The 25,771-nt window shown below is 41.5% G+C and overlaps 2 protein-coding genes across 21 annotated transcripts in view; one reads left to right on the top strand and one right to left on the bottom strand.

The window, feature by feature from the left end:
• camk2g2 (calcium/calmodulin-dependent protein kinase (CaM kinase) II gamma 2) overlaps positions 1–12,508 on the top strand; it is a 57,830-nt gene extending 45,322 nt beyond the window's left edge. For 5 of the 14 annotated variants that reach the window (XM_033979387.2, XM_055227382.1, XM_055227386.1 and 2 more), the window contains 6 exons: positions 2,176–2,220; positions 2,831–2,885; positions 5,862–5,937; positions 7,087–7,181; positions 8,326–8,570; positions 9,317–12,502. In XM_033979387.2, coding sequence (XP_033835278.1) covers positions 2,176–2,220; positions 2,831–2,885; positions 5,862–5,937; positions 7,087–7,181; positions 8,326–8,558 — 504 coding nt within the window. In that variant the 3' untranslated portion in view covers positions 8,559–8,570; positions 9,317–12,502. Of the gene's footprint in view, positions 1–2,175; positions 2,221–2,830; positions 2,886–5,861; positions 5,938–7,086; positions 7,182–8,325; positions 8,571–9,316 lie in introns of all 14 variants that reach the window. The other 9 variants (XM_055227383.1, XM_055227387.1, XM_033979384.2 and 6 more) reach the window with 4 other exon arrangements.
• Positions 12,509–12,622: 114 nt separating this feature from the next.
• Positions 12,623–25,771, bottom strand: part of ccdc88ab (coiled-coil domain containing 88Ab) — a 109,163-nt gene continuing 96,014 nt past the window's right edge. For 2 of the 7 annotated variants that reach the window (XM_033979191.2, XM_033979190.2), the window contains 6 exons: positions 23,475–23,552; positions 19,749–19,979; positions 18,405–18,458; positions 16,278–16,364; positions 15,689–15,966; positions 13,380–15,599 (listed from right to left, as the gene is read on the bottom strand). In XM_033979191.2, the coding sequence (XP_033835082.1) occupies positions 14,796–15,599; positions 15,689–15,966; positions 16,278–16,364; positions 18,405–18,458; positions 19,749–19,979; positions 23,475–23,552 (1,532 nt within the window). In that variant the 3' untranslated portion in view covers positions 13,380–14,795. Of the gene's footprint in view, positions 15,600–15,688; positions 15,967–16,277; positions 16,365–18,404; positions 18,459–19,748; positions 19,980–23,474; positions 23,553–25,771 lie in introns of all 7 variants that reach the window. The other 5 variants (XM_055227378.1, XR_008648982.1, XM_055227379.1 and 2 more) reach the window with 5 other exon arrangements.

Genomic DNA, 25,771 nt, shown 5'->3' on the forward strand with positions numbered 1-25,771 from the left:
AAAAAACCCCACTCTGTTCCTCGTGATGTCATCATGTGGTAATACAGGAAGTGCTCCAGTGTGTTTTCAAACTCCACGCACCTTCACTAGAATCATTTGGATCATTTCTGGAACTGCCAATCTCTACTAAACTAAAGGTAAAAGGACCTATTAACTTGTAAACTACCACTTCATGACATCACAAAGTGGCTCCAAAGCTCAAAATGCTAATAAACAGCTACTGAAACACGTGTGAATGAAACAAAACACAACTCCAGGTCTGTTTTTTGCGGAGTTAACGACATTATAACGCGGCTTAAAGCTCACAAGAGTCCATTTTGTGTAATATAGCGCCTTTTTAACTGATCTTGGAAATGAAATGATTCCTGGGTAAAGCACGAGCTGTAATGAGACCGTAAATTCAAAAGTGATTTTATGAGCACGCAGCCTGTAACGATTTACCAAAACAAAAACAAAAAGGTGGGATTGGGTAAAAAGACAACACAAATTTGAGCATTGTATACAAAAACCTGCCTGTGTATACATTCAAACACATCCTGAGAATAGCGGTTCAAGCGTCAGGCTGTTTGCTCGTCCACTCTTCACTTTTTGGCTGTGCTTTGAATCTGATGAACACTGGTGGGATGTGGACAGCTGCTAGTGTCTCACGGAGCTGTTTTCTGCCAAATTCTGTTTTGAGAGAATCATGACTGAGGAAGAGCAATGACAAGTCGTCGGACGTGATTTTTAATACGGCTCAAGAAGAGAAAAAAATACATATGATGATGAACTGCCACAGGAATAGGCTCCGTGCACAGCCGCATGCTAGCGAGCGCACTGTGTCGCAAAACTAAGCCACTTTTAAATAAAATAAAATAAACTACCGATTAAAATTCAAATTAATTACAAAAAGAAGGCTGCTCAGTTATTGTTATATGTAAAATACTTCAGTTTGTGTTGTTGTTTTAATACGTTAAGCCTCAAAATTAGCATTAGCTTTAGCATTGAGACGCAAACATGTCTCTTTCAAAACACAGAAGTTTCCTCCGGTGAAGTATTAATTTTATTTGTGTTTATTAGTGTTTAACATCCCTGTCCACTGACCCTAACCCTCTGACCTCTGACCCCTGACCCACCTGCAACTCCCTGTCCACTGCCTTATCTTTTAAATATTTATTCATTTTAGCGTAACTCGGCAAAAACTTCATCAAAATAAAACTGGGCAGGGAGTAGTGACGCTAACAGTGAGGCAGGGGGCGCTGTTGTGCACGAAGCTTATTGGGATTCTGGAGGATTTTGTGCCGTAGTAGAGAAAGTCTGGCCTAAAACTTTTCTCACGGAGGGTCTGTTCTGTAGATTGATATTTTGTTTTTCCTGGAATCGTGATACTTTGCAGTGGCATCGCTCTGGGGGCATTCTGTCTGTACGTCTAAGAAGGAATGTTTAGAAGTTACCATGGAGAAACAACGCAAACATTAGCCCACACTGCCCAAAAAATTGTAATATTGTCTGAAAACTCAAGAAAAATCAAAACAAAATGGAAATCAAAACACCTAAACAAGATGGCAACAAGGCTAGTATTGATCACAGGCTTCTGAAAATCCAACAAAAAAAACGCTAAGAGTGACTTTTGGCTAACGCTAGCTAGCTTATCATTGTAATTTTATGTGCGAGACACTTACAAATCATGTCACCTGTTGTAGTTTCAGCTTAACTCCGTTCTTTCTCGTCAGATTGCGCTAAAACGCGAAGCTCAGACTAAACGCTAACTTGAATAACAAAGCGTCAGACAGAGCAGAGCCTACAGTTAGCATCACGCCGCTAGGGAACGTTGACGATATCAGCTGCAAAGTATCAATTGCTGGTTCTTACTCCGTGAAGACACTGTAAAACATTCCAGGCAAAACAAAAAACACAAAAGTGAATGAATCGAAACGCAATTGCTCCTCCTCCGTCCGGTTCACACTTCAGATGTTACGTGTGATTGAACTGAGACGTTAAAGTTCTCTACCTCCCCGTCGTCAGCCTAAAGACGCCACTCGTCAGCCACATTTGTACTGTATACGTTTTCGTCAGCGCACTGTCTGTCTGTGTGTGTGACGTCATGGAATACCGTAGCGGGTATTCCCTGGCCCTATTCCCTGTGTGTGCATCCCTTCCCTGCATGGTAAAGTGTCTCCTGCCTCCCCTCCTCAGGAAGCCCAGACAACCGTTGTGCACAACCCAGCTGACGGCACCAAGGTAAGCCCCTCCCTCATCGTCACGACAGCCACCGCTCGCACCTGCAGGGGGCGCTAGAGACCAGAATCACTGTATATTTAGCATAAAACCAAGTGTTATTGTCTTTTTGGATTCATTAATCTTTGAATATTTGTATAAAAACATCGTATACACCCAAGAAACGCCACTTTAAATATTAATCTTGTGTTATGGTTGCCAAATGTAAACAGTTTATGCTTTTATAAACTAAAAAAAGTTGTTCTTCCCATCGATTATTACAATAGTCAGGCCCGTCAACAGAAATTCGAGGGGCCCGGGGCAACAAACCTCACATGGGCCCCCCTCTAATATAAATTAATAGGAAGACTGTCGAATTCGAGGCCCCTAAACCCCCCACTCTCGACCCCCTCGATTAGTTTAAAATAGTTCTTGTTCTCCTAAATAAAACTTACTCTGTGTCTCCTTCTGCGGCTGCGTGAGCTGGTCGTGTCCTCGTTCACGTATCCATCTGTGTGTCCGTCTGAGGAGAAGAAACGTGACCTTTTTATTTTTTACAATTTCCAAAACGTTTCACCAAGTTATTGTGTTCCCCTTGTTCCGTGTGTGTGTGTCTGTGTTTGGCTTTTGACAGGGCTCGACGGAGAGCTGTAACAACGCAGAAGAGGAGGAGATGAAAGGTAGGAAAGGTACTTGTCAAACCTTCACCTCCTCTGCACGACTCCTAATCTTCACTTGGAGATAATGCATGCTTCTCGTATACTAGTTCCTTAGCGTATTGCGTGTGTGTGTGCGTGTTCGTTGCGTGTTTGTGTGAACTTTAAAGCTCTTTAATGAGTTGACTTTGGCACAGAGTTGAAACGTGGGGCGGAGCAGACCAGCAGAGCTCAGAAAACAGTTAATCCAGTTAGTGAATGTAGCTCTTATTGGTTTAACGACCACTACTGACATGCAAACCCGTGCCGCTACTAAGCTACTAAGCTAGTTTGTGTGGTAGTTTATAGGGATGCACCAATACGGCTTTTTCTGATACTGATACTCGGACTTTGGTGTCGGTTAATATCAGGTATGAGCAGATATTAAGCGTAGAGACGGCATTTTTTAAACTTAAAACGCAAGAGATCCAACTGTTATTCAGCTGTTATCCTTGAAATACCTACAGAACAGCTTTGTATGAATAAAAACTCAAACTTTACGGTGTGTTCTGGGCCAAAATTAGCCCGTAAATAGTCTTATTACAACCAATGAAAGGTTCACTTAACCGATATTACGAAACCAGAGCCGATACCCGATCCAGCTCACTTTTCAGTATCGGTTTTGGTGCATCGCTAGTAGTTTTTTTTTTGCCAGTTGCTGTGTCAATTTGTGTGAGATAATTTAGTTTATGTAATCATATGACTAGGGATGTCAATTTTAATCAGTTAAATCACAAATAATTTTAAAAAGTATGAACATTTTATAAGCAATATTAAGTCATTTCAGTTTGTTTTATGCTCCAGAAGAGTAAATCTAAGTGTGACGTGCTTTTTTCTCGCCCCGTTTATGTCACTCGTGTTAATTTTGTCTTTCAGAAAGTAGTTTGATTAGTAGAGTAGTAGTAGATTGTTGTAATATTGTGACTTACTTGGCTTGTTTTAAAACTCTAGAAATAAAAGGTTAAAGTTTGCAGAATATTTTTGACATCTGTGAGTGCCGTGTGCAGTTTGTGTGTGATTGTAACGCTGTGTAGTGTTAGTATGTGACAGCACTACTCCAGACAGTGCTGTTTTGAGTCAATACAACACCGTAGAGGAACGCCCCCAGAGCCCCGCCACAGACACGGCCCCGCCCACTGCCGCTGTAGCCCCTCCCACCTGTAAGTTCCACAAACGACCCTCACCTGTGTGCCCTTCCTCTTTCAAATTCAGCGCTGATCTAGTCTAAAGTCAGTTCTAAACTCTTACTTTTTCCTTTCACTTCAGTCTTTATTACATCTCCCTTTGCTGCCATCTAGTGGCCATTATAACGGCACACACGCTTTGTATCAATGGTTCTCAATCTTATCGCACCCAAGAAAATGTTTTGCATCACGAGTATGCATCCCAAGTACGAACAGATCTAAACCAGGTCTATAACAGGACTATTCCAGGTCTTAACCAGAAATTAACCAGGTTTTGCCAACAAGAACTGAGCCAAAAAGGGGCAAAAACATGAACAGAATTGAATAAACCAAACACTAGAATTGCAGGCTTAAAGGAGCTTTTACACCACAGTTTGAGAACCACTGTTTCCATCTGCATTTTTAACTGTTAATGTATAATCAGAAAACTTAAGGTGGTTTCCGTGACGACTGGTTTAAATCGCTGTCCCGTTTGTGCAGCGGTCCCAGAAAAAGAGTGTCCCCGCTCTGCCCCTGTAGTTCAGAGCGCTCCAGAGCTACAGCCCGACACCAGTATGTGTCCTGTGCGTTTGTGCGTTTGTGCGAGTGTGTGAACTGACCTTTCACGATTAAACGTCCTATAATACGCAAAATTTACTCTTTTAAGGAGCTTTAAGGCGTGTTATAATGTCGTTTCCTCAGAAAAAAACATACCCAGAGTTGTGTTTTGTTTCGTTCAGACTTTTTTTTTTTTTTTGCAAACATTAATATTTACAAGTGGAGAGCATATTTACAAGAGAGAAAGGAGCATTAAGTGGATAAACAAAAGTGACGGAAATATGGGATGTGAGACAGAGGTTTGTATTTAAGGATTTGTCAAAGTAAAAGAGGGAGACGCAAATGTAAAGGTCATGATGATGATGGCAATGGAAAAAGAAGAAAAAAAATTACATAAATAAATAATAAAATAAATAAACAATTAAATAAATAAATAATAAAATAAATACATAAATAATACAATAAATAAACAAATAAATATTAAAATAAATATTAAAATAAATACATAAATAATAAACACATACATACATACAAACACATAAGAATATATCATACACACATACATGCATTTATCAATCGAACAGTGAATAATATCATTGAGACATATTTGAGTAACTATTTATTATTAATCTGTCTACATCTCCAAAGCTCAAAATGCTCTGTTCCACCTTAAAGTGGTAGTTTACAAGTTTACAACTACTTTTTACCTTTAGTTCAGTAAAGCTCGGTAATTCCAGGACTGAAATGATCCAAATGATTCTAGAAATGAAGGTGTGTGAAGTTTAAAAACACAGTGGAGCACTTCCTGTATCACCACACGATGACATCACAAGGTGGAACAGAGCGTTTTCAGTTTGAGAGAAGAACTCAGCCTAAATATGCAGGTTTGTTTGTGTGTTAAATATGTGAGAATGAAACAAAACACAACTCCAGGTCTGTTTGTGACGAGGAAACAACATTAGAACAAACCAGAAAATGGCGTATCATGGGCCCTTTAAGGTGTGGAGCTCGTTCTGTTTCTACGTCGGATCTTTGGAGGGTTTGACGTGTCGACTGTCGAGGTGCGGTGTAAATGAAGGGCCTGGTTGATTTTTATTGGTGAATTCTGCTTTTGTCAGTACTTGTGCTTTTTATGTGCGGGGTTGAGTTCTATTTCATGTTTGTCCGATGTGGGCAGATGCATGCTAACGTTATTGTCACGCAGGAACATAAATGACTTTTATTTCTGCTCTATTGTGTCTAATTCCAGCTCGTAAACAGGAGATCATAAAGATGACAGAGCAGCTGATTGAAGCGATCAACAATGGGGATTTTGAGGCGTACACGTAAGTTATAATGACTTTTAAAAGCTCGTAATCGTGTTGAAATTGGCTTTTACATAAACTACTTACTCAGAGCTATATTTTTAGTGATCCATGCGTCGACACTTGGTTGTTTTTTTTCAATTCTTGGACTCATAGACTGTATAAAGAAGAGGTCAAATGAAGCTAATCGAGGCTAGAGCAGTTATAGCGGCTAATTTGGAGCAGAGTTGCACATTGGGAAGTCCAACCGCGAGTATCATAGCAACCAAAGAGCCAATCCGGAGCGACGCTGTTGAACGTTAACGCTCCTTCCCGCCCACAACTCTGATTTAGCAGGGAGCGTGTTGCTAACGCTATCAGGAGCAACCTCGGGGAAAGAAGCCGCCTGATTCGTCTGTTGTTAATGTTCATATATTGATTTAGAGACAAAATAGTGAAATAAAAACCCCAGGATCATGAAGAGTGGGTTAATACGAACATTTAAGGCCAAAATGACGAGTCTGACAGCAGCAGGTACAGAGAACTTTGGAGCGCGGCGGCTAGCGGGTTAGCTATGTCCATTTATTTACACAGTTTGTGCTTGGACCTCAACCAAGACGTTACATTTGGGACTTTCTGGATGCGTTGCTGAAATCTTCCCATTATTATCCTAGAATTTCGAGATATTTGGCCGACGTTATCCAGGAGCTTGGTCTAAAGTCGTGTGTAGAGTTAAGGTTCTAGTCACGCTAACAAAACGTTAAATTACCATAAAGTACATCGCTGAAGTAAATATAGACAATAAACGAGAATATTGAAACTTATTTATGCCACTGACGCACAAACCCTGAGGTGGAATTATCACCGAAAACTATTCTGAATGTGATTTTTTTAACCATATTATCCAAACTGCAATAAATAAACAGCAGAAAGAAACACTTTAGTTCTTAGTTTGTATCTATAAAAGTCACAGAAGTTATTTATTCAACCCTCTCCAGCTCAAATCTCATCGTAATACAGAAAAATAACAAATTGTTTCCCACTAGTGCAAAGAAAAAGTCTCCACTATAAACACTAACTCCCAAAACTATTGTTCCATCTGTCATTTACTGAGCTATAACTGAACAGAGTCGTTATCGTGACGGGTCTAGTTCTAGTTATTTACTTTTCTTTCTTTTTTTCATTCCTCAGGAGAATATGTGACCCGGGCTTGACTTCCTTTGAACCAGAAGCTCTTGGAAACCTCGTCGAAGGAATGGACTTTCACAAGTTCTACTTTGAAAACTGTAATTTTTTTTTTTTTTTTTTAATATATATATATAATTTTGTCAAACACAGCTGTACGTCAGATATCTGTGTGATCCCTCAGTCGTCCAGGTCTGATCCATCGCAAAAGAAAATTATAAAAACTGTCAACTGGACAAAACGTTAGCGCATTAGCCTAAAACAAAGAAAACAATAGGGCTAGCGAGGATGGTAACACGTGTGAAATCACTCACTAGGGCAGGGGTGTCCAAACTTTTCTCATTAAGGGCCACATATAAAAACACAGACAAACCCGAGAGTCGATCGAGGGCCATAGACTCGTCGCCAATACAGTGAATACTTTAAATCTGCGTTATTATTACAAGTTAGACTGAACCACGAGACCTTTATTCACACTCACATCCTCAATGGGACACATTAAATATCTGATATGGTCTTGTTAAAGTAGATTTAAAAAATGTACAATAAAAAATACTGTTTAAGGTCATATGGGCCAATTCACCTGGAAGCTCGAGGGCCAAGAAAAATTGGTCTGAGGGCCGCATTTGGTCCCCGGGCCACAGTTTGGGCATGTCTGCATTAGGGGCTTGAATGACTCTGCTCAGTAGGACTCAGATACAGTGCACAGGTTAGCACAATAGACCAAGCCCACAAACAGAAACTTTAAACGATGGGTGTTTAGTTTTAGAGTAGTAAACAAAAGCCGAAGTTAAACCTGCCAACTGGACAAAACGTTGTAAGAGTGAAGACGTTTTGCTGCTCATCCAAGCCGCTTCTTCAGTGTCGTTAGCTCCTCCCTTCAGACAGATGATTTCATATTTTTCTTTTGCTACTTGTAGTAAAAGCCAAAGGTAAAATCTACCAACCCAAAGCCAACAAAGGAAACAAAGAGAACAATAGAGCTAGCCAGGATGCTAATAGTTTTGTAAGCGCCCATTAAGAGCTGTTTGAATGTGCTAATTATGATTCAGACACAATTCACACTTAAAGTAGCTCAATAGATTTAACCAGAACTTGGACGAGCAGCGAAACGTCTTCACTCCTACGACTTTTTTGTCCAGTTGACAGATTTTACTTTTGCTTTTACGATGCGTCAGACCTGGACGACTGAGGTTTCCCGCGGACGTTTTCTCCCCGTGCATAACCCGCCGTTTCTCTCTCTAGTGCTTAGTAAAAACAGTAAGCCGGTGCACACCACGATCTTGAACCCTCACGTGCACTTGATCGGTGAGGACGCCGCCTGCATCGCGTACATCCGCCTGACGCAGTACATGGACAGCCAGGGCCGGCCTCGCTCCTGTCAGTCGGAGGAGACGCGCGTGTGGCACCGCCGTGACGCCAAGTGGCTCAACGTGCACTTCCACTGCTCAGGAGCCCCGGCCGCACCGCTGCAGTGAACACGGGCGCAGGTAGAAGGGACGGAACAGTCACTCACACCCTGTAGTTACTCTGGATTTACTGTCTCTTAATAATTATGCAAGTTTATTAAAATCATTACATTAAAATCACAAAACAATAACTCAAAACATAAACGATCAGAAAGAGAAGAGTAGAATAAAAACCTTTGTCATATGCACAGTTAGGAATGAGACAATAAACAATAATGTCGTTTAACCACATTTGTTTGGGGTTCTTTTTTTAAAAATTATTATTATTTATTAATTTAATTTTTTTATTATTATTTTTTTATTTAATTAATTTGTATTATTTATTTAGTCATATAGAGTAGTGACAAGAGACATACTGAGACACACCGAGACGTAACAGCTACTTACAGTTGTATGTGACAAGTCTGTGTGGCGTGTGTGTGTGTGACGTGTGTGTGTGCGAGACGTGTGGGTGACGTGTGTGTGTGACGTGTGGGAGACGTGTGTGTTATATTGATTTTGGAGCAGAGCAGAGTGCTAGTATTAATAATTTGTAAGATAGAAAAGAAGATATAGCGAATGTAAATGGGGGAAAAGTAAAATAAATATTGAAAAATAAATAATACATAAAAAAATAAACATGCAATGCGATTAAAAACTTTTATAACCACCGAGTACAATAGAACAAATCTAATTAATATATCTGTTCAATTGCCTTTGTAATTTAATTTAAAAATTGTAAATTGACTTTACAGACATGTATTATAACTGTATATGTTTTTCTGCAGCTTTGCCTGAAACACAAAGCTACTTGGAGCATTTATTCTCCGTGGTCAGACTGGTCCCTGGATCCTGGAAAACGGATGGGGGCCTCTCGGAAAGTTGTATAATTTACAAAAAAAAACAAAAAACAAAAGAGGGACATATAAAAATTTTTTTTTTCAATCCAAAAATAGTCTATAAGATCTAACGGTCGACTTAAAAAAGCTTGAGCGACTGACCACACCGAGAACAGATCCAGTCCAACTACAGTAGAAGACTTGAGGTGCGATGCTCTTCAGCCCGGACAGCCTGCAGAGGGTGCATGTTTCTAACGGCCACACGGGGGCGCCGCTGTTCTGTTCTCCCATGCCCTTCCTTCTTTATTCCACCCACTCTTCTGAAAGTATTAACTATATCTATATAAACACACAATAATATAGATTTTATTGCAAGACACACCACACTTACTGTAGTAGCGGGACGGACCGTGACGGGGATTGAGCGGCGCGCGATGGGACTGTGGAAATGTCGTCTGCGTTACACTTTTGAGCTGTTTTTGAGGAATAGCTTGGCATAATCATATCATTTGTTATAACAGGAAATAGTTGTAATGCGTTCCTGGGAAGATCTCGTTTTTTATTTTTTACTCTTGTGTGTTTTTGTCTCCGTACGACGTAAAGTATTGAGTGTCATTTTTAAAAAGAAAGGGTTTTATTTAAAGCACTGTGTCACTGTAAATGTATTTATAGAGAGACGACTATGGAAAGGGGAGCGTGTTTGGGATTGGGAGCATGCAAGTGTGGCTGTAGGGGCGTTTTTGTCGTTTTTAGTCCGAGTGTCCAAGTGTAAATAACAGAAATGCATGCACACACACTCTGTCCCGCGTTTTAAGGAGACACTCTTGAGAATAAAGGCTGATCTGAAGTTGCAGAAGGTTTTTTTTCCCTCTCTCACCGACAGGAGGCGCTCAGTTTTTTCGCCGTCTGGACAGTTCTCCTTATTTGGTCGTGTGTATTTTTACGTGGGGCATGTCCGTCTTTTGACTTTATGGCTTGTACTGTTTTAGAGACGAAGAGATGGGATTTTCTGCAGCTTCAGATGTCGCTCGTCCAAACTGTCCTTCTCCTCCTCCTCCTCTTCCTCCTCCCCTCCTACCTCCTTTTGCAGCCCCCCCAGATTCTGCCTCAACGACCTCTACATCGTTTCTGCCCGTGTCTTGCTCCTGATGACGTCACCTGTTTGCCTGTCCGTCGTTCTGACCGTTCTTAGACGTATCGATGTCCGTCTGTTGGCTTGCTGTACTGCGTCACGTCTTGGCACTTTTTTGAGCATGTTTTTCCAACGGGGAATGCACCACAAAATCTGCGAATCTGGATTTAACCCTTGTGTGTTCCTCTGGGCTCAATTTGACTGTGACTGTTGATTTTTCTTATTTTATTTTGGTTAGTAGGCTGTATTTTAGTAAAGATTGCGCATTTTTGAACCTCAAAATCACCTGCAACTCTTAATTTCCATCACTGTCTTGTGTTTGTCAAGTACAGAGGTGGAAATTAAGTCGATCTGAGTTATAAGAGAAACAAATTGGGGCCAAATTGAACTTTAACGTCACTTGTTTTTCAGTTCAGACAGTTTTTATTCTACAATCAACATTTTTTCAAACTTTAATTTTTGATAGAAATCACCCAAATGAACAAGTGGCCCAATTTTCAACCTATTTGATGAAGAAATGTCCAAGTTCTGCTGTGAGCGAGTTATTTTTTGGGGTCATAAATTACCCCAGGACGACACAAGGGTTTAAAAAAAAAAAAGGCACATTTTGAGACTGAACAGCAGGGGGAGGTACTGGGACCTCGGCAATCTAATGGCAATCAAAAAAGACATTGTCCTTCTGTTTGTTGTGTGGTGTATGATGTGGAACTGGAAGAAATTCTACCCCACGTGCGTTTTTTTTACTCTGCTTAACGTAATTCCGCACTAAATGTAGATGTAAAACTCACTTTTGTCGCGTTCAATCATGGAAGCACACACACGTGATCAACATTTTCCCTTTAAAACAAAACGAACATATCTGCGTCAGGGCGTGTTTTTCCACCGTGTAGTTCGTAGAAACGTGTGTGTGTGGATTTTTATTCGAACTGGGGCTTGCTGTGCGTCTCCTGCTCCACAGTAATAACTTAACTTTAAACGCATGGTCACCGAAAAAGTAAATATTCATTGTGGAAACGTTACGAGTCACTGACAAAAAAAAAAGGAGTAAAAAAAGATCCATGTTTTAGTGCCGTGCTGTGCTCAGAGCGCCACGTGCCCAATCACACATTTTACGCACCGCGATGGCGCTGTTCGGACCCAAAACTTTGATGTTTTCGTGTTGTGGCGCTGGTCCAGGTGTTTGTCGCTGTGTAGAACAAATGTGCAAGTTTGGTTTGTTTGTTTTTTTCATGACTTGTCCGCAGTCTTGTTTTCGGAGCGGTCTGCGTTCTCTTTATAGGATTTCTAAAGGGAGGTCAAGGTGAGATCCGAGAGAATGAACAGGTGCATTGTGGGTTTGCCAAAGTATTCGGACAAAGGGGGACCAAGAAAAACGATACTCATTAAAAAACTGATTTTCTACGGATAAAACTCGACCTTCGGGCTTTTACAAATTGTATTGAACCAGTAGCTCATTTTCGCGCATTGGCCACTTCAGATGATTTTTCTTTCTACAAATCGCGACATCTTTGCTTTGACGACTCCTTTGCACTGTCATGTGATGTTACAGGGTATGCGCTTTGTCGCAGTTGTAAATAAGATATGTGACCAAATCTACAATTAATTTCTAAACGAGAATTACCTCATCATTTCTAAAATCATTTTATATGGTCCAAATACTTTGGCAAGTGTAAATTAAGTAAAAGGGGGACCCGACACAATGATTTTCAAAAGATCATTGGTAAATGTTTCAAATGTTATGCAGTTTTACAAACGGGAAAGGATTATGCATGTCTTTTTCACTGTTTACTTGATGAAATGGAAAATCTATGTTATTTGCATCCTGAAATGGCTCTGTTTGAGATAAAGCAAAGTATTTCACATGAAAACGCATAAAAAAGCAAAAGCCTTAGCTTGTATGTTCCCCTGGACCCTGGTGTCACGGGCGACTTACTCATGTCTCGGAGTTAAACATTGGATGCTGGATTTTTGCATGACCATACAGTTAATAAAGTCATATTTAAAACCAGTGATTGTTTGGTTCTTCATGGCTTTATTTTTTAAAACATTTGAATATTGGTGCTCGGTCCTGGTCTCACAGAACAAACAGACACATCTTAAAATAAACCAAGAAACACAGACTTTGCAGTTGATGATTTTAATAACATCAAGGGATTTTTGTAAAACTGGAAATAGAAGAAAACGTCACAGCACTGGACAGGCGTCGCCCAGTCTACAGTAACAATAATCTGTGCTTTTATTTAGGACTCAGGCTGAACCCGTCATGAAGAGTGTTTAGGCAGAAAGACGATGACTTATGGGATATTGTGTGAGTTTGTAGTTCTTGTCCAGTCTCTTGCATCAGACCAATCACACGACTCCATGGCTTTCCTTCCTCCTGACGTCCTCAGCTCGTGGTGTGACTGGGTTTGATTGCTCCATGCAGTCTGATTGTTCATTTTGAGCAAAGGTTTGTGCCAACATGCGTGTAAAATGTACAAGCCAAACTGGATGGCTGTAGTCTATGGCTTAAGAGCAGGACAGAAGTAGTGCTAGTGCGGCTGCTGCTGCTTCCAAAGTTCCAGTCACAAAGTCCACGTGTAGATCCAGGGGGGTGTCGGAGTCGTCCTTTTGGCTGTTGTGAATATTGGCACTATAAACCTTTAGTGCAGGTCAAATACAGCGGCAAAACAATCTGCCTCAACTTTACAAAACAACACCTTGATTTTCTTTAGCGCCTTTTCCACTTTCCTTGATTCAAGGAAGAAACAAAAACTGAACAGAGAAGGAAATACTTTTCTCTACTAAAATGTTTACATACAAAACCCAGACATTTACAATCTTCTCAATGGAGTCTTTAGGCTAGAAATCTTCAACACACAGCTCCAAGGCCACCTCCAGGCAGGCCAGAAAGAGGAAAGAAAGAAGAGAAATAAGGAAAAAAGAAGAAGCAAAGTTAGAAAAAGTTGAGTGAGGTTACAGATTAGATGAGGGATAGAAGCCTGGAGTTACATGCAGTGTCAAAGGAGGCGAGGATTTGAGCCGAGGGCCAAAGCCAAAGCCATGCAGGGACGGGACGGGACGCAGCCGGAAGCACAAGGAGCGATTTCACTGGTAAAACACGGGGGAATGTCACCTTGTGGAGCAGCGGGAGCATCTGAGCGGGACAGCAGCTGAGGTTTAAGGGGTATTTAGAGGGTAAGGGTTTGACCAATCAGAGGAGGAGGTGCTGGGGCCCATATGCCGTGCTGGACAGTCCCGTCAGGCTCTGGACCCTCCGTGAGACAGTAGGCGACAGACAGGGACAGTGAGGGGCACGCGGTTTTACAGAAGCAGGATGGATGACATCTGTTACACCATGTTTAAGGTTCCCATGGAGACAGGACACCCCCGACCCCCCACCCGTTTAGCTCCGCTGGCCCCTCCCACTGCGCAGCACACACTCACCACACGCGCTCAGCATGGGAGCGCACACACTGGACCGGGGGGCGGGGTTAGCGGCCTGACTGGGGCTCCCCGCTCCGGCTTTTAGACTTTCTGCCCTCGACATCTGCAGGACAAAGGCAACGGTCACGTTACATCTGTATGACCCCGAAGTAAAAATAAAAACAGAACAAAAGAAGCTGAAATAATAATAAAATAAATAAACTGAAAGTATTTCTAGCATTGACACGCAGAGCAGTGCTCGTCAAAGGAATATAATATAAATAAATGTTTACAATAATCTGTACATCTCATTTATAACCACCCACTGATGCACGGGTTTAACTTTCCCCATGATGCTTCATTCCCAAAATATTTGCAATTAAAATCTGATGAAGCGTTTCCAAAATGACCAGCTCATATTTTGTGACTTTGTGAATGAACTCGTGGCATTTTTCATCACCCAATGAAACATCCACCACAAAGAAAATACAGAAAAGTGACAAAATAAAAACAAACTTGACCCCATTTTGATTAAATTAAATCAAAATGACTCTTTGAACAGTTCATATCAAAGCCATGCAGTTTAGCGCGAGGAACAAAAGCCGTGAGTGTGAGCGAAAACAAACACAAAATGAACACATTTTGCTTCATATTTGCCAAACTGTTTCTGGGATAAAATGCAACAAACTGAAGAGACACCTCACAAAACACTTACATAACACCAGAGAAAGCCCTTTACATCATGCTCGTCTGTGAACCATTTTAAAGAAGGAAACACAACAGTAAACGCTGGACACATTATTCCCAAATGAAGTGAACAAAAAAAGGAAGTGAAGTCCCCACTCCAACAGAAGCCCCAGTGTCGGACCATCATGCATCAGTGTTTGTGAGTTACACACAGCCGTACTCGTACCACAGAGCCTGCTCCTCGGGGCTCACGGCCTCGTCTGAACTATGACCCTGCTCGTACCCCCGGCTCTGGGACGGAGGGGCGGAGCTGTGGGACAGGGGGCTGGCGTGGGCTTTGGGGGGGCCGCTGATGTTACTGACTAAAGTAGGATTCAGGGACAGGAAGGGCAGGTTTTTAGAGGACGACTCACTAAAGATGGAGTCCATGAACACAGACTCCACAGTGAACGAGGGGCCCAGGAGCGACTCTAGGTTGGAGAGCTCGGGGTCGTCCAGGCTGTGGCAGGGTAAGCTCAGGGACTTGGGCAGGGGGGCGGCGCTGCTGTTTGGGTGGTACTCACTGGGGGTGGGCTGGGAGCGCAGTCCCGCCTTTGTGGGTGGTGTCGGAGGGGACGCGTCCACGGACACGGGCTGTCTGTTGTCCTTGGACAGCATGTCGTGGATACTGGTGCGGCGGGTGGTGCCCTCGGCGGTGGAGATGACGCTGCTGGCCCGGGGCAGGGTGGAGGAGGTGGAGTCCAGGCGATCGGAAACAGACAAGGCTTTGGTCTGAGTGGACAGGCGCGGGACAGTGCCCTTCACGCGGGTGCTCTCAGCCTTACGCAGGGCAGGACGTCCCGGCTGAGCTGAGGACCTGGGGGGGCGCTCTGACCCGACGGGAGCGGCTCGCCCGCTGGACGAGCGGAGGATTCCTCGGCCTTTAGTGGCGGGACGCTCCTTCGCTCCATGGTCAGAGGATGTGGAGAGTCGAGGAGAGTCCACTGTGAGGTTCTCCTGACTCCCCGACTGCACAAGGTCAAAGGTCAAAGGTCAAAGGTCAGCTGTAACAGTCTGTCATAAAGTGCACGTTGATGTGACATTCACTTCACACTCACCTCTGTCGGGTCAATCCCCTCGTCAAGAAACTGCTGTAAAGACACGACTTCGTTGCCGGGGGAGCCGTTCTTCCTGATCTGGGCCTGTCCCAGGCAGGCCGCGGTGGACGGGTCCAGGGACCGCCGCAGCTGCAGGGGGCTCTGGTGGGACGTGCGGGACAGGGAGGGCTGCTGCACTGGACTGCTCCCACTGCTGGACCACACGTCCTGGTCCAGACTCAGGCTGAACTCCCCACTGCTCTCACTGTGGGGCCGACTCAGGCTCCCGTTCAGAGTCCCTAAAACACAATACCACATAAGTCACATTACACACAATATTACACACAATAATACACACAATATTACACACAATATTACACATTACTCTAGTGCATTTAGACGAGAGAAGAGCAGATCAAACAATATTAAATAAATGGTAAGAGTTTTGAATGACACATTCTTAGAAAATAAGAAGAAGACAGGACATTTTGGGTTGACATGAATTTCTATTAGATATAAATGATCAGATGGTTCATGCGTTGGTGGGGAGGGGTTGGGAGGTGGAGGTGGATGGGGTTGAGGGGGTGGTGTTAGTGTGTGTGGAGCGTACCTTTGGGCTCCAGGGGAGAGGTGAGGTGAGAGTTATTGTTACTATTACTACTGGTCCTGTTGCTACGGAGACTGGAGGGTCTGGAGGCTGATGACACACACACACACACACAGACACACACACAGACACAGTGTTATATACAGTTTACAGTTAGAGATATTCACACAATAACATGCATCAACACAAAGGGGCAGTTTGAAGTGACGCCACCTGCTGGGACAGCAGATGGTCCAGGACGGACAGAGGGACAAGGGCTCAGTGCCAGACTCAGACTAAAGAGCCAACAACAAGGACACTGCCACCAGAGACGTCCAGGACACACCAAGAGAACACGCCGAGAGAACACACCGAGAGAACACACTGAGAGAAGAGGAGAACGTGTCAAGAGAACACACCGAGAGAAGAGGAGAACGTGTCAAGAGAACACACCGAGAGAAGAGGAGAACGTGTCAAGAGAACACAACGAGAGAAGAGAGAGAACACACCGAGAGAACACAACGAGAGAAGAGAGAGAACATGTCGAGAGAACAAAGGTTTAGCAAGAAAAGATCTGAGTCCTGACAAATGTGACACTGAAATATGTAAAATTAAACTGCACATACGACTTTTATCTGACGTGTGATATAACGTCGTCTCCTGGACCTGGAGTTGTGTTTTGTTTCATTCTCACATGTTTAAACAAACAAACTCTGCAGATTTAGGCTGAGTTCAACTGAAAACACTCTGTTCCACCTTGTGATGTCATCATGTGGTAATACAGGAAGTGCTCCGCTGTGTTTTTAAACTTCATACCTTCATTAGAATCATTTTGATCATTTCAGCCTTGGAGTTTCCAGTCTCTATGTAAAAGGAGCTGTTAACATAAAAACTACCACTTCATGACATCACAAGGTGGAACAGAGCATTTTGAGCTTTGGAAATGCACAGACGAATAATAAAGTGTTACTCAAACATGTGTGAATGAAACAAAACACAACTCCAGTGTGTTTTTGAGAAAGTAACAAGATTATAACATTACCTCATCTGTGTGTGTGTGTGCGTGTGTGTGTATATGGGTGTATGCGTGTGTGTATCTGTATATATGTGTGTGTGTGTATATCTGTGTAGATGTGTGTATATGTGTATATATGTGTGTGTGTATAGATGTGTGTATATATGTGTGTGTCTCTACATTCAGACTCGGAAAAGGTGATTCTGACCCAGACGGACACAGAGTCTGACGTTGCACAAAGCCCTGACCTCATGTCTGCGGTTAAGTGTGAGACACTCTGTGAAGAGGAGGAGGAGGAGGAGGAGGAGGAGGAGGAGGAGGAGGAGGAGGAGGAGGAGGAGGAAGAGGAGGTGATGGACTCTGATGGACATTTCCTGGACTCACTCTCTGTGTTACTAATGAGTTCCCAGAATGCACAGACAGTTTTAAAAGCAGCGCGGAGCCAAACTTAATACATCTATATATATATCTCCATCTATCTCTCCATTTCCATTTCTCTTCCATTTCTTCATCTCTCTGTCTACCTCTCTATCCATCTCTATATTTCTCTATCTCTTTACATCTCTCCATCTGTCTTTCTATATTTCTCTCTACCTCTCTTTCCATTTCTCCATCTATCTGTCTGTCTATCTCTCTACTCCTCTCTCTATCCATCTTTCAATCTATGCGTCTATCTCTCTTTATCCATCTCTCCCTCTATCCATCCATCTACATCTCTCTACGCATCTCTTTCTATATTTCTCTCTACCTCTCCACATCCATCCACTCATCTTTATTTCTCTAGCTCTCCATCTGTCTCTCCCCCTCTCTCCATCTCCATCTCTCCATCTCCATCTCTCCATCAAAGGTCTTTTTGTGTGAGAATCAGTTCATGTTCATATCTGGGTCATTAACGCTCCAGTGGCAAAGAGCCGTTGGACCGATTCAGAGCCGTCGGACTCGATATCGTTAGACCTGGACTAAATCCAACTTTCACTCAAGGCTCAGCATCAAAAACGCAACAAAAGAGCCAGAACATAAAGAAGTGAACGTTTTTGGAAAGAGAGATTCCGGCTCTCTCACTCCGTCTCTCCAAAAAAGTCGCCCGATTCCCGTTTGGATCAAACTCAGAGCCTGAATTGATTCTGATGCCCTACCTTGACTCTTGGGATCGTCAGAGGAGCCGGCCACATCCTCACAGGAAGCATCGTCTGTGACAAAAACAAAATCATTATTAAAGTTTAAATGGAACCGTGTCGTAAACTGTGTCTGAATGTCTCCCCCAGCCCCTGACCCCCGATTCTCACTCTACATATCTCTCCATCCTCCTCTCTATACATTTCTCTACCCCACTCTCCATCTTTATACATATATCTCTCTTCATCTATCTCTCCATCTCTCTCTCTCTCTCTCTCCCTATGCATCTTTCTCTTTATCTCTATATTTCTATCTAACCATCTATTTCTCCATCTCTCTCATCGATCGCTCTCTACTTCTCTATCCATCTCTCCTTCTCCCTATCCATCTCTTTATTTCTCTCTATATCCATCTCTCTCTCTACCTCTCTATCATTTCTCTCTCTCGATATCGCTACCTCTCATTCCATCTGTCTATATCTATCTCTCTATCCATCTCTCGCTACCTCTCCATCTATCTTGCTGTCCATCTCTCTCTATATCTTTATCATCTCTATATCCATCTCTGTCCATTTCTCTATCTCTCCATCTCTCTCTATATCTCAACCTCTGTCAATCTCTCTTTACCCATCTAACTCTCTCTATATCTCTATCTGTCTCTATCCATCTCTCTCTACCGCTCCATCTATCTTGTTGTCCATCTCTCTCTATATCTTTATCCATGTCTCTCTATATCTGTCCATTTCTCTATATCTCATCTCTCTTTACCCATCTAACTCTCTCTATCTCTCTCTATCCATCTATTTATACCTCTCTCTCTTTACATATCAATCTCTCTCTCTATAAATCTATCTCTCTTTACCCATCTAACTATCTCCCATCTCTCTATTCATCTCTTTATACCTCTATCTCTCTTTACATCTCGATCTCTCTCTATAAATCTACCTCTCTTTATCCATCTCTACATCTCTCTATCCATCTCTACATCTCTCTCTCTATCCATCTGGCTATATCTCTCCATCTCTCTCTCTATTTCTCTCTCTCCATCTTCCTCTACTCAGTATTTCTAGACTAATATTAATCCTACATGTTTTTTTTTCAGGCTGAATCTCGCGTAAACAAACCGGATTTTATAATTTTGTGTAAATTCTCGCTCTGCTAACAGCTCGAGCTAACGCAAACGGCTAACGCAAACGGCTAACGCAAACGGCTACGCTAGCACCTTTACACAGCGACGGTTTATTTAAGCACGTTTTATCGTTTTAACAGTGACATAAACAATCGAACACGACTAACAACAGCCTGACCCTAAACAGCGCCCCCTGTAGGAACACGTCCATTCTGTACGTTCGCTCGTCTCGTCACCTTTGACCCTGATCCGGAGCTTGTTCCTGCCGTGTCCTGCAGAGGGCAGTGTGAGCGCCTCGCAGTCGATGGCGTTGGACGACAGGGCCAGTTCTTTGAGTCTCTGACCGTTGCGTCGCGTGGATCCCGTCGAGTCCAGAGATTCTCCTCCGTCCAGGTTGTCGATGCTGAGCGCCCACTGCGCCTCAGGACCCCCCGCCACCGCCATGGTCTGCAGCAGGTCGTTCATGGCTGCACGGAACCGAGGAAAACAAACGACTTACACAAATAAAGAGTCATGTTTTTTGAGGGAAGGGTTGTTGGTTTTTTTTCTTGTTTTTTTTGCACTACTGGGACATTTTTTCTGACTTTACGATAAGATTTGAGCCGTAAAACGTTAAATTAATCACTTTTACGACTCATTTCAGATGCAAACTTAGTGCAAACCGTTTCATTCTGCTGTTTATTTATTGCAGCTCGTGTTTTTTTTTAACAATATTGCAGATTTTTATGGTTTAAATCTGCTCTTGTTTTCTTGTATCAGTGGCATAAATGAGTTTCAATATTATCGTTTATCGTTTAAATTGTTAAAATGACAGGTCTGATTGGAACAGTTCAGTACTTTAACTAAATATATTTACTTATTATTCATTCATGCATACATGTACTCTCATCTTTGGGCTCTGATTATGAATTTGAATGAAAATTACCCAAAAATTGTAATAGTTTGAGCTGCATTCGTGCACAATAACACTGACCTTATGCTTTAATCGGCACAACAAACACAACTTATTTTTACGTTATCTATTCAATGCAAACACCGAGTACAAGTTTATTAGACAAAGTGCATCGGGAGTCGAATACACGATGTCTAAGGAACTGTGAGATGAAAATGTAACCGCCAAGCATGAACGCATGAACACATGAACATGCACAACCACTCCAGGCGGCAGCAGCTGAAGAAGAAGAAGAAGAAGAAGAAACCTCAGATAATCAGACGTGAAATGCAGCCAGTACACAACAGAACGTCCGAGTTCATTTGAAGTCGTCTCTGGAGAGTGCAGCCTGGCAGCGGTCGATGTCGAGATGAGTTTTAAAAGTCATGCTGTGACCGAGATGAGCGCAGGCAGACGCACAAATGCACAAACGCTCTCGCACAAACACACGGATACAGTGCAGCAGGCTCATGAAAGGCAGATCCAAACGCACACTGTCAAATCAGACACACACACACACACACACACACACACACACGGCCTTTCATACCACAGACTGTGTAAAGAAACGGACTGAGCGAGTGTGACGTCACCCACAGCGTTAAACGAAGCTAATCGAGGCTAGAGCAGTTATAGCGGCGGATTTGGAGCCGAGTTTCGCATTTGGAGGTCCGTCCGCGGGCATCATAGCAACCAAAGAGCCAATCAGGAGCGAGGTTTTAGCAGGGAGTGGGCGCTTAGCAACACTGTCAATCAAACCTGTTGCTAACGCCATAGCGGGAGGAACCTCAGGGAAAGAAGACGCCTGATTGGTCTGTTATTAACCTTGTAGCGTCGGATGCTATCGTCGCCGTTAGCCTCGCGGTTGCGGACTTTCCGTTACCGTAACTCCGCAACTAATAGTGCTTCATGTAAATTCAAACGGCGTCTCAAAGCAGAGGCGCGGGGCTCTTTAAATATATTACTGTCGTTACGGTAATGCGCTTACGTCGCCCTCGAAGACGACCAATCAGAGCGCAGGTGTCGTGTGGATTTAATTTAATGCGTCAAAGGAAAAGTACAGATGGATGTGTAAAATAGAGGAAGTTATGTGAAAAAAGGCAAAAGTACAGGCTGATACTAACATGATTTTATGGCTAAAAAAGAATAAAAGTCTAAGCAAACTTTTCAATGTAAAGTGAATTGGAGCCAGATTCGTTGGAGCTAGAAACGCGCTCATGCTCACTTCGTAGTTAAAACGCGGCGGTTAGCGGGTTAGCCATGTCCATTTATATAAACAGTCTATGTTTGTGAACACACCACACACTCTAAAACACTTCTTATCGACTACGGTGGAAAAAGAAGCTTAACTACGTCTTAAAAACTGTCACATCCAGAGCGGCGAGGGCCGTCTGGAGCTCGAGGTCACTACGGGGCAGTGAGTTTGTCTAAGTGAAGGCAGCAGGCGCAAACCCACAAGACTGAATTTTACAGGAAGAAACGGCAAGAGCTGGTCACTGAAGGGATCGATGTGGAGACGGAGAAGGTTTGTGCTACTTGACCTGACGAATTTTTTTTTGGTGTTATCACTTAAAATTCAACCCCACTGTGCACAAATATGTTTTTATGAATTGCACATAGTTTTAGATTGAAGTTGTGTTTCATATTTTGGTATTTTAATTTAAAAAAAACACTAAAATGTCCTACGGTGTGACCGCAACACTTTAATTTAAATAACTTAAATAAATAACATTTTTGTTGTCAGTTCATTAAGGTGTTTTCATAAAATGTTCATAAAATTTAATGTATGTCCTAATGGAAGATCGTAAAGTAGTAAAATAAATAAATGAAATAAGTAAAATAAATGAGTAAATAAATATATAAATAAGTAAATAAATGAATAACTAAAGTAAGTAAAATAAATGAGTAAATAAGTAAATAAATAAATAAAATAGGTAAAATAAATGAGTAAATAAGTAAAATAAATAAGTAAATAAATGAATAAATACAATTTGTTAAATAAATAAATAAATAAAATAAGTAAAATAAATAAGTAAATAAATAAAATAAATAAGTAAATAAATAAAATAAGTAAAATAAATTAGTAAATAAATAAATAAATAAAATAAGTAAAATAAATGAGTAAATAAGTAAAATAAGTAAATAAATAAAATAAATAAGTAAAATAAGTAAATAAATAAAATAAATAAGTAAATAAATAAATAAAATAAGTAAAATAAATGAGTAAATAAATAAATAAATAAAATAAGTAAAATAAATGAGTAAATAAATAAGTAAATAAATAAATAAGTAAATAACTAAATACATCTGTAGTTTAAAGCTATAAAAAAAACATGCTAACTGTTTCTTGCCGTAATCCAAAGTATTTCCTGCAGTGTGACGTCGCATTTTTAAAGAGACAGTTACACAAAATCCCAGAGCGCCCCCTGGAGCCTAAATGTCAGATGAGCTTCAGCTGGTTTAAGGGTTAAATTTACTCATTTCTCTAAAAATACAACTTTTCTGTGCAGTGTGACAGCTGTATTTGTTAAGAAAAATACCATTCTAATTGTTAAAAATATATTCTTTACGATGGGGCAGTTAGTTAATTATTAAACTAGCTCTGGAGACATATTAAGTCATTTATTAGGATTTTTAACTTTTATAGTGTGTCCAGCGGGGGGCAGTAGTGGTCACACAGCAGGTTTAAACGTCTCAAATTAAAAAGATGTTTGTAAAAAAGGCTCTTTATAATTAGAACAAGCGGAACTGACTCATTTTGGGGGATTTTGCAACGAAGGAACGTCACACCGCAGGACAGAAAAAAGGTGTCACACCCGCAAAAACGTCAAGTACCGCGGTAAAAGTAACATAACGATGGAAGTAAAGTTCATTCTACGACTGTCACGTCCTGCCACACCTCTCTGGATTCAATGACCATTTCTTTTTCGTTTCTCCTGAAGTGAAAGTGAAACAGGAAAAAGCAGCAGCAGCAGCAGCGGTGGCGGCGGAGGAGGAGGAGAACTAGCTTAGCGGCTAACGGAGGGCTTACACATGGAGCGCCGGTAGATGGCCTTGGCTTTGTCTTTCTCCTTGGACCTGTTCCTCATGAATGGCAGCCTTTTTAGAGCTGCCGACGTGAAGCAGGAGACGGACGGGTGTGAGACGGAACGACAAACAGGGTGAAGAGGAAGGAAAGGAAAAAAATAAAATAAAAAACAGGGCAGAACAGAGGGAAATGGTTAACGTTATCACACAGAGAGGGACACACCTGAATCCACAAATCCACAGACAGGAATCGTCACGGAAACATGTTAAATCTCTATAAACTTGGTCTGTACATGGTCAAACGATCAAAATGGACACGTACGTTTATCATTGGGCTTTTTACTAAACAAAATGGCTCCATCAACACAAGAAAAACACCGACTTTTTGCACACTTTTTGCACGCAGTCGCCATCACACAGCCCAATGGGAGATGGTTTTTACATTACCGTTTTTACACAACACAACGACAACACATCAGGATGAAACACACACAGGATGTTGAGTATTAAAGGGTGCAATTCAAAAATACAAGATTATACTCTGATGATATCGATTTCCCAGCTGAAGAAGCAACTAAACCATCGCTACGGAAACAAAAACAGGTTTTAATCGTAAAAAAAGCGGAATTAAAGTGCAGTAGGGATGTCAGGATAAAAGGTTTTACCAATTAGTGTGAATATTTATGGTTGGATTATCGTCGTCGCACATGTTTAACACGCAAACGAACCTGCATATTTAGCTTAAGTTCTTCTCTCAAAAGGAAAACACGCTGTTCCACCTTGTGATGTCATCGTGTGGTGATACAGGAAGTGCTCCGAAGCGTTTTTAAACTCCACACACGCCTTCACTAGAATCATTTGGATGATTTTTCGGCCTAGAATTGCCAATTTTTTACTGAACTAAAGGTAAAAAAAGGAGCTTTTAACGTGAAAACTACCACTTCATGACATCACAAAGTGGAACAGAGCGTTTGGAGGTTTGGAGATGTAGATGATCTAATAATGCAGGATTATTAATGTGTGAATGAAACAAAACACAACTTCAGATCTGTTTTTGATGCGGTAACAACATTTTAACATGATTTAAAGCTCACACGAGTCAATTTTGAGCAATATAGGACCTTTAATATAATATACCTTTAATATAATTATAAACTCATAAATTGCGTGGAATTAATCCCTAGTCACGTGATATTCAACTGTCAGCGCCGCCACATCAAGACTCTGGGACCAGATGAAACACTGAGGTCAGTTTCCTTTGTTTTTTGGGGGTTTTTTTTGTTAGTTTTCGGGTTTTTTTCTTTCTTTTTTTTGGTTAGTTTTCGGTCAATAATCGTGAATAATCTTAAAATCGCAATATTTTCCTCAAAATAATCACAACTCGGTCATTTAAAATTGCGACTAGGGATGGGACAATAAACAATAATATCGTTTATCGTGATAAAAGGGTCGACAATAATCATTTGTGTGACTTTTTTTAATATAATCGTGATAATCGCCAACAGAGTTAATCACCGTTATATCACCAGAAAGTGCACTTAAACTATGAGGGGTGTAACAGTCCCTCACATTTATGCATTTAATTTAATGTTTGTCCTTTATATTTTATGTTTCCAACAAACAATTCTAAATAAGTTCCGCTCGACGCTAATTAGACGCGCACTCAGCCGTTAGCCACGTTTTCAAGATCATAAATTGACTAAAAACATAGAAATAATAAAAAACAACATTTGACATCTTTATTAAATGTATTTAGAATAAAAAGAAAGAGCCATAGATGATGAATTAGCCCCTCGTGGATATCGGTTCACGAGGTTTGTGTACTTTTTATGTTCCGTAATTTAAGTTTCATTTAATGTATTGTAAGAATTTCATTTTAATATTTATTTTATTGTATTTCTTTTTCGTGAGAGTTCTCAGGGGTCGTAAAAAGGAAGAATAAACCCTGTTTTCTCTGGGCTAAATCCTTGAGGGTGGACAAAGGGGTCTGTTGTATAGTTTAGGTTTAATTTAGGGGGCCCAGAATCAGGCTCTCTTCCTATTAATTTTTATTAGCGGGGGGCCCATGGGAGACTTCTCGCCCTGGGCCCCCGAATTTCAGTTGACGGCCCTGCTCGTCCAGAATATCGTTGGATCGTAGTTCTTTTCACTGACGACAAAGTACAATGCAGTTATTTAAACATGGAACTTATCTATAAAGACTAAAGTGATAATTAGAACATTTTAAACTGTCAGTAGCTTGAATAATTACCGTGATATAAATGTTAATTGTAATTATTTATACACTAAATGTCAATATCG

The sequence above is a fragment of the Periophthalmus magnuspinnatus genome, chromosome 15, assembly GCF_009829125.3.
Source record: "Periophthalmus magnuspinnatus isolate fPerMag1 chromosome 15, fPerMag1.2.pri, whole genome shotgun sequence".
Lineage (NCBI taxonomy): Eukaryota > Metazoa > Chordata > Actinopteri > Gobiiformes > Gobiidae > Periophthalmus > Periophthalmus magnuspinnatus.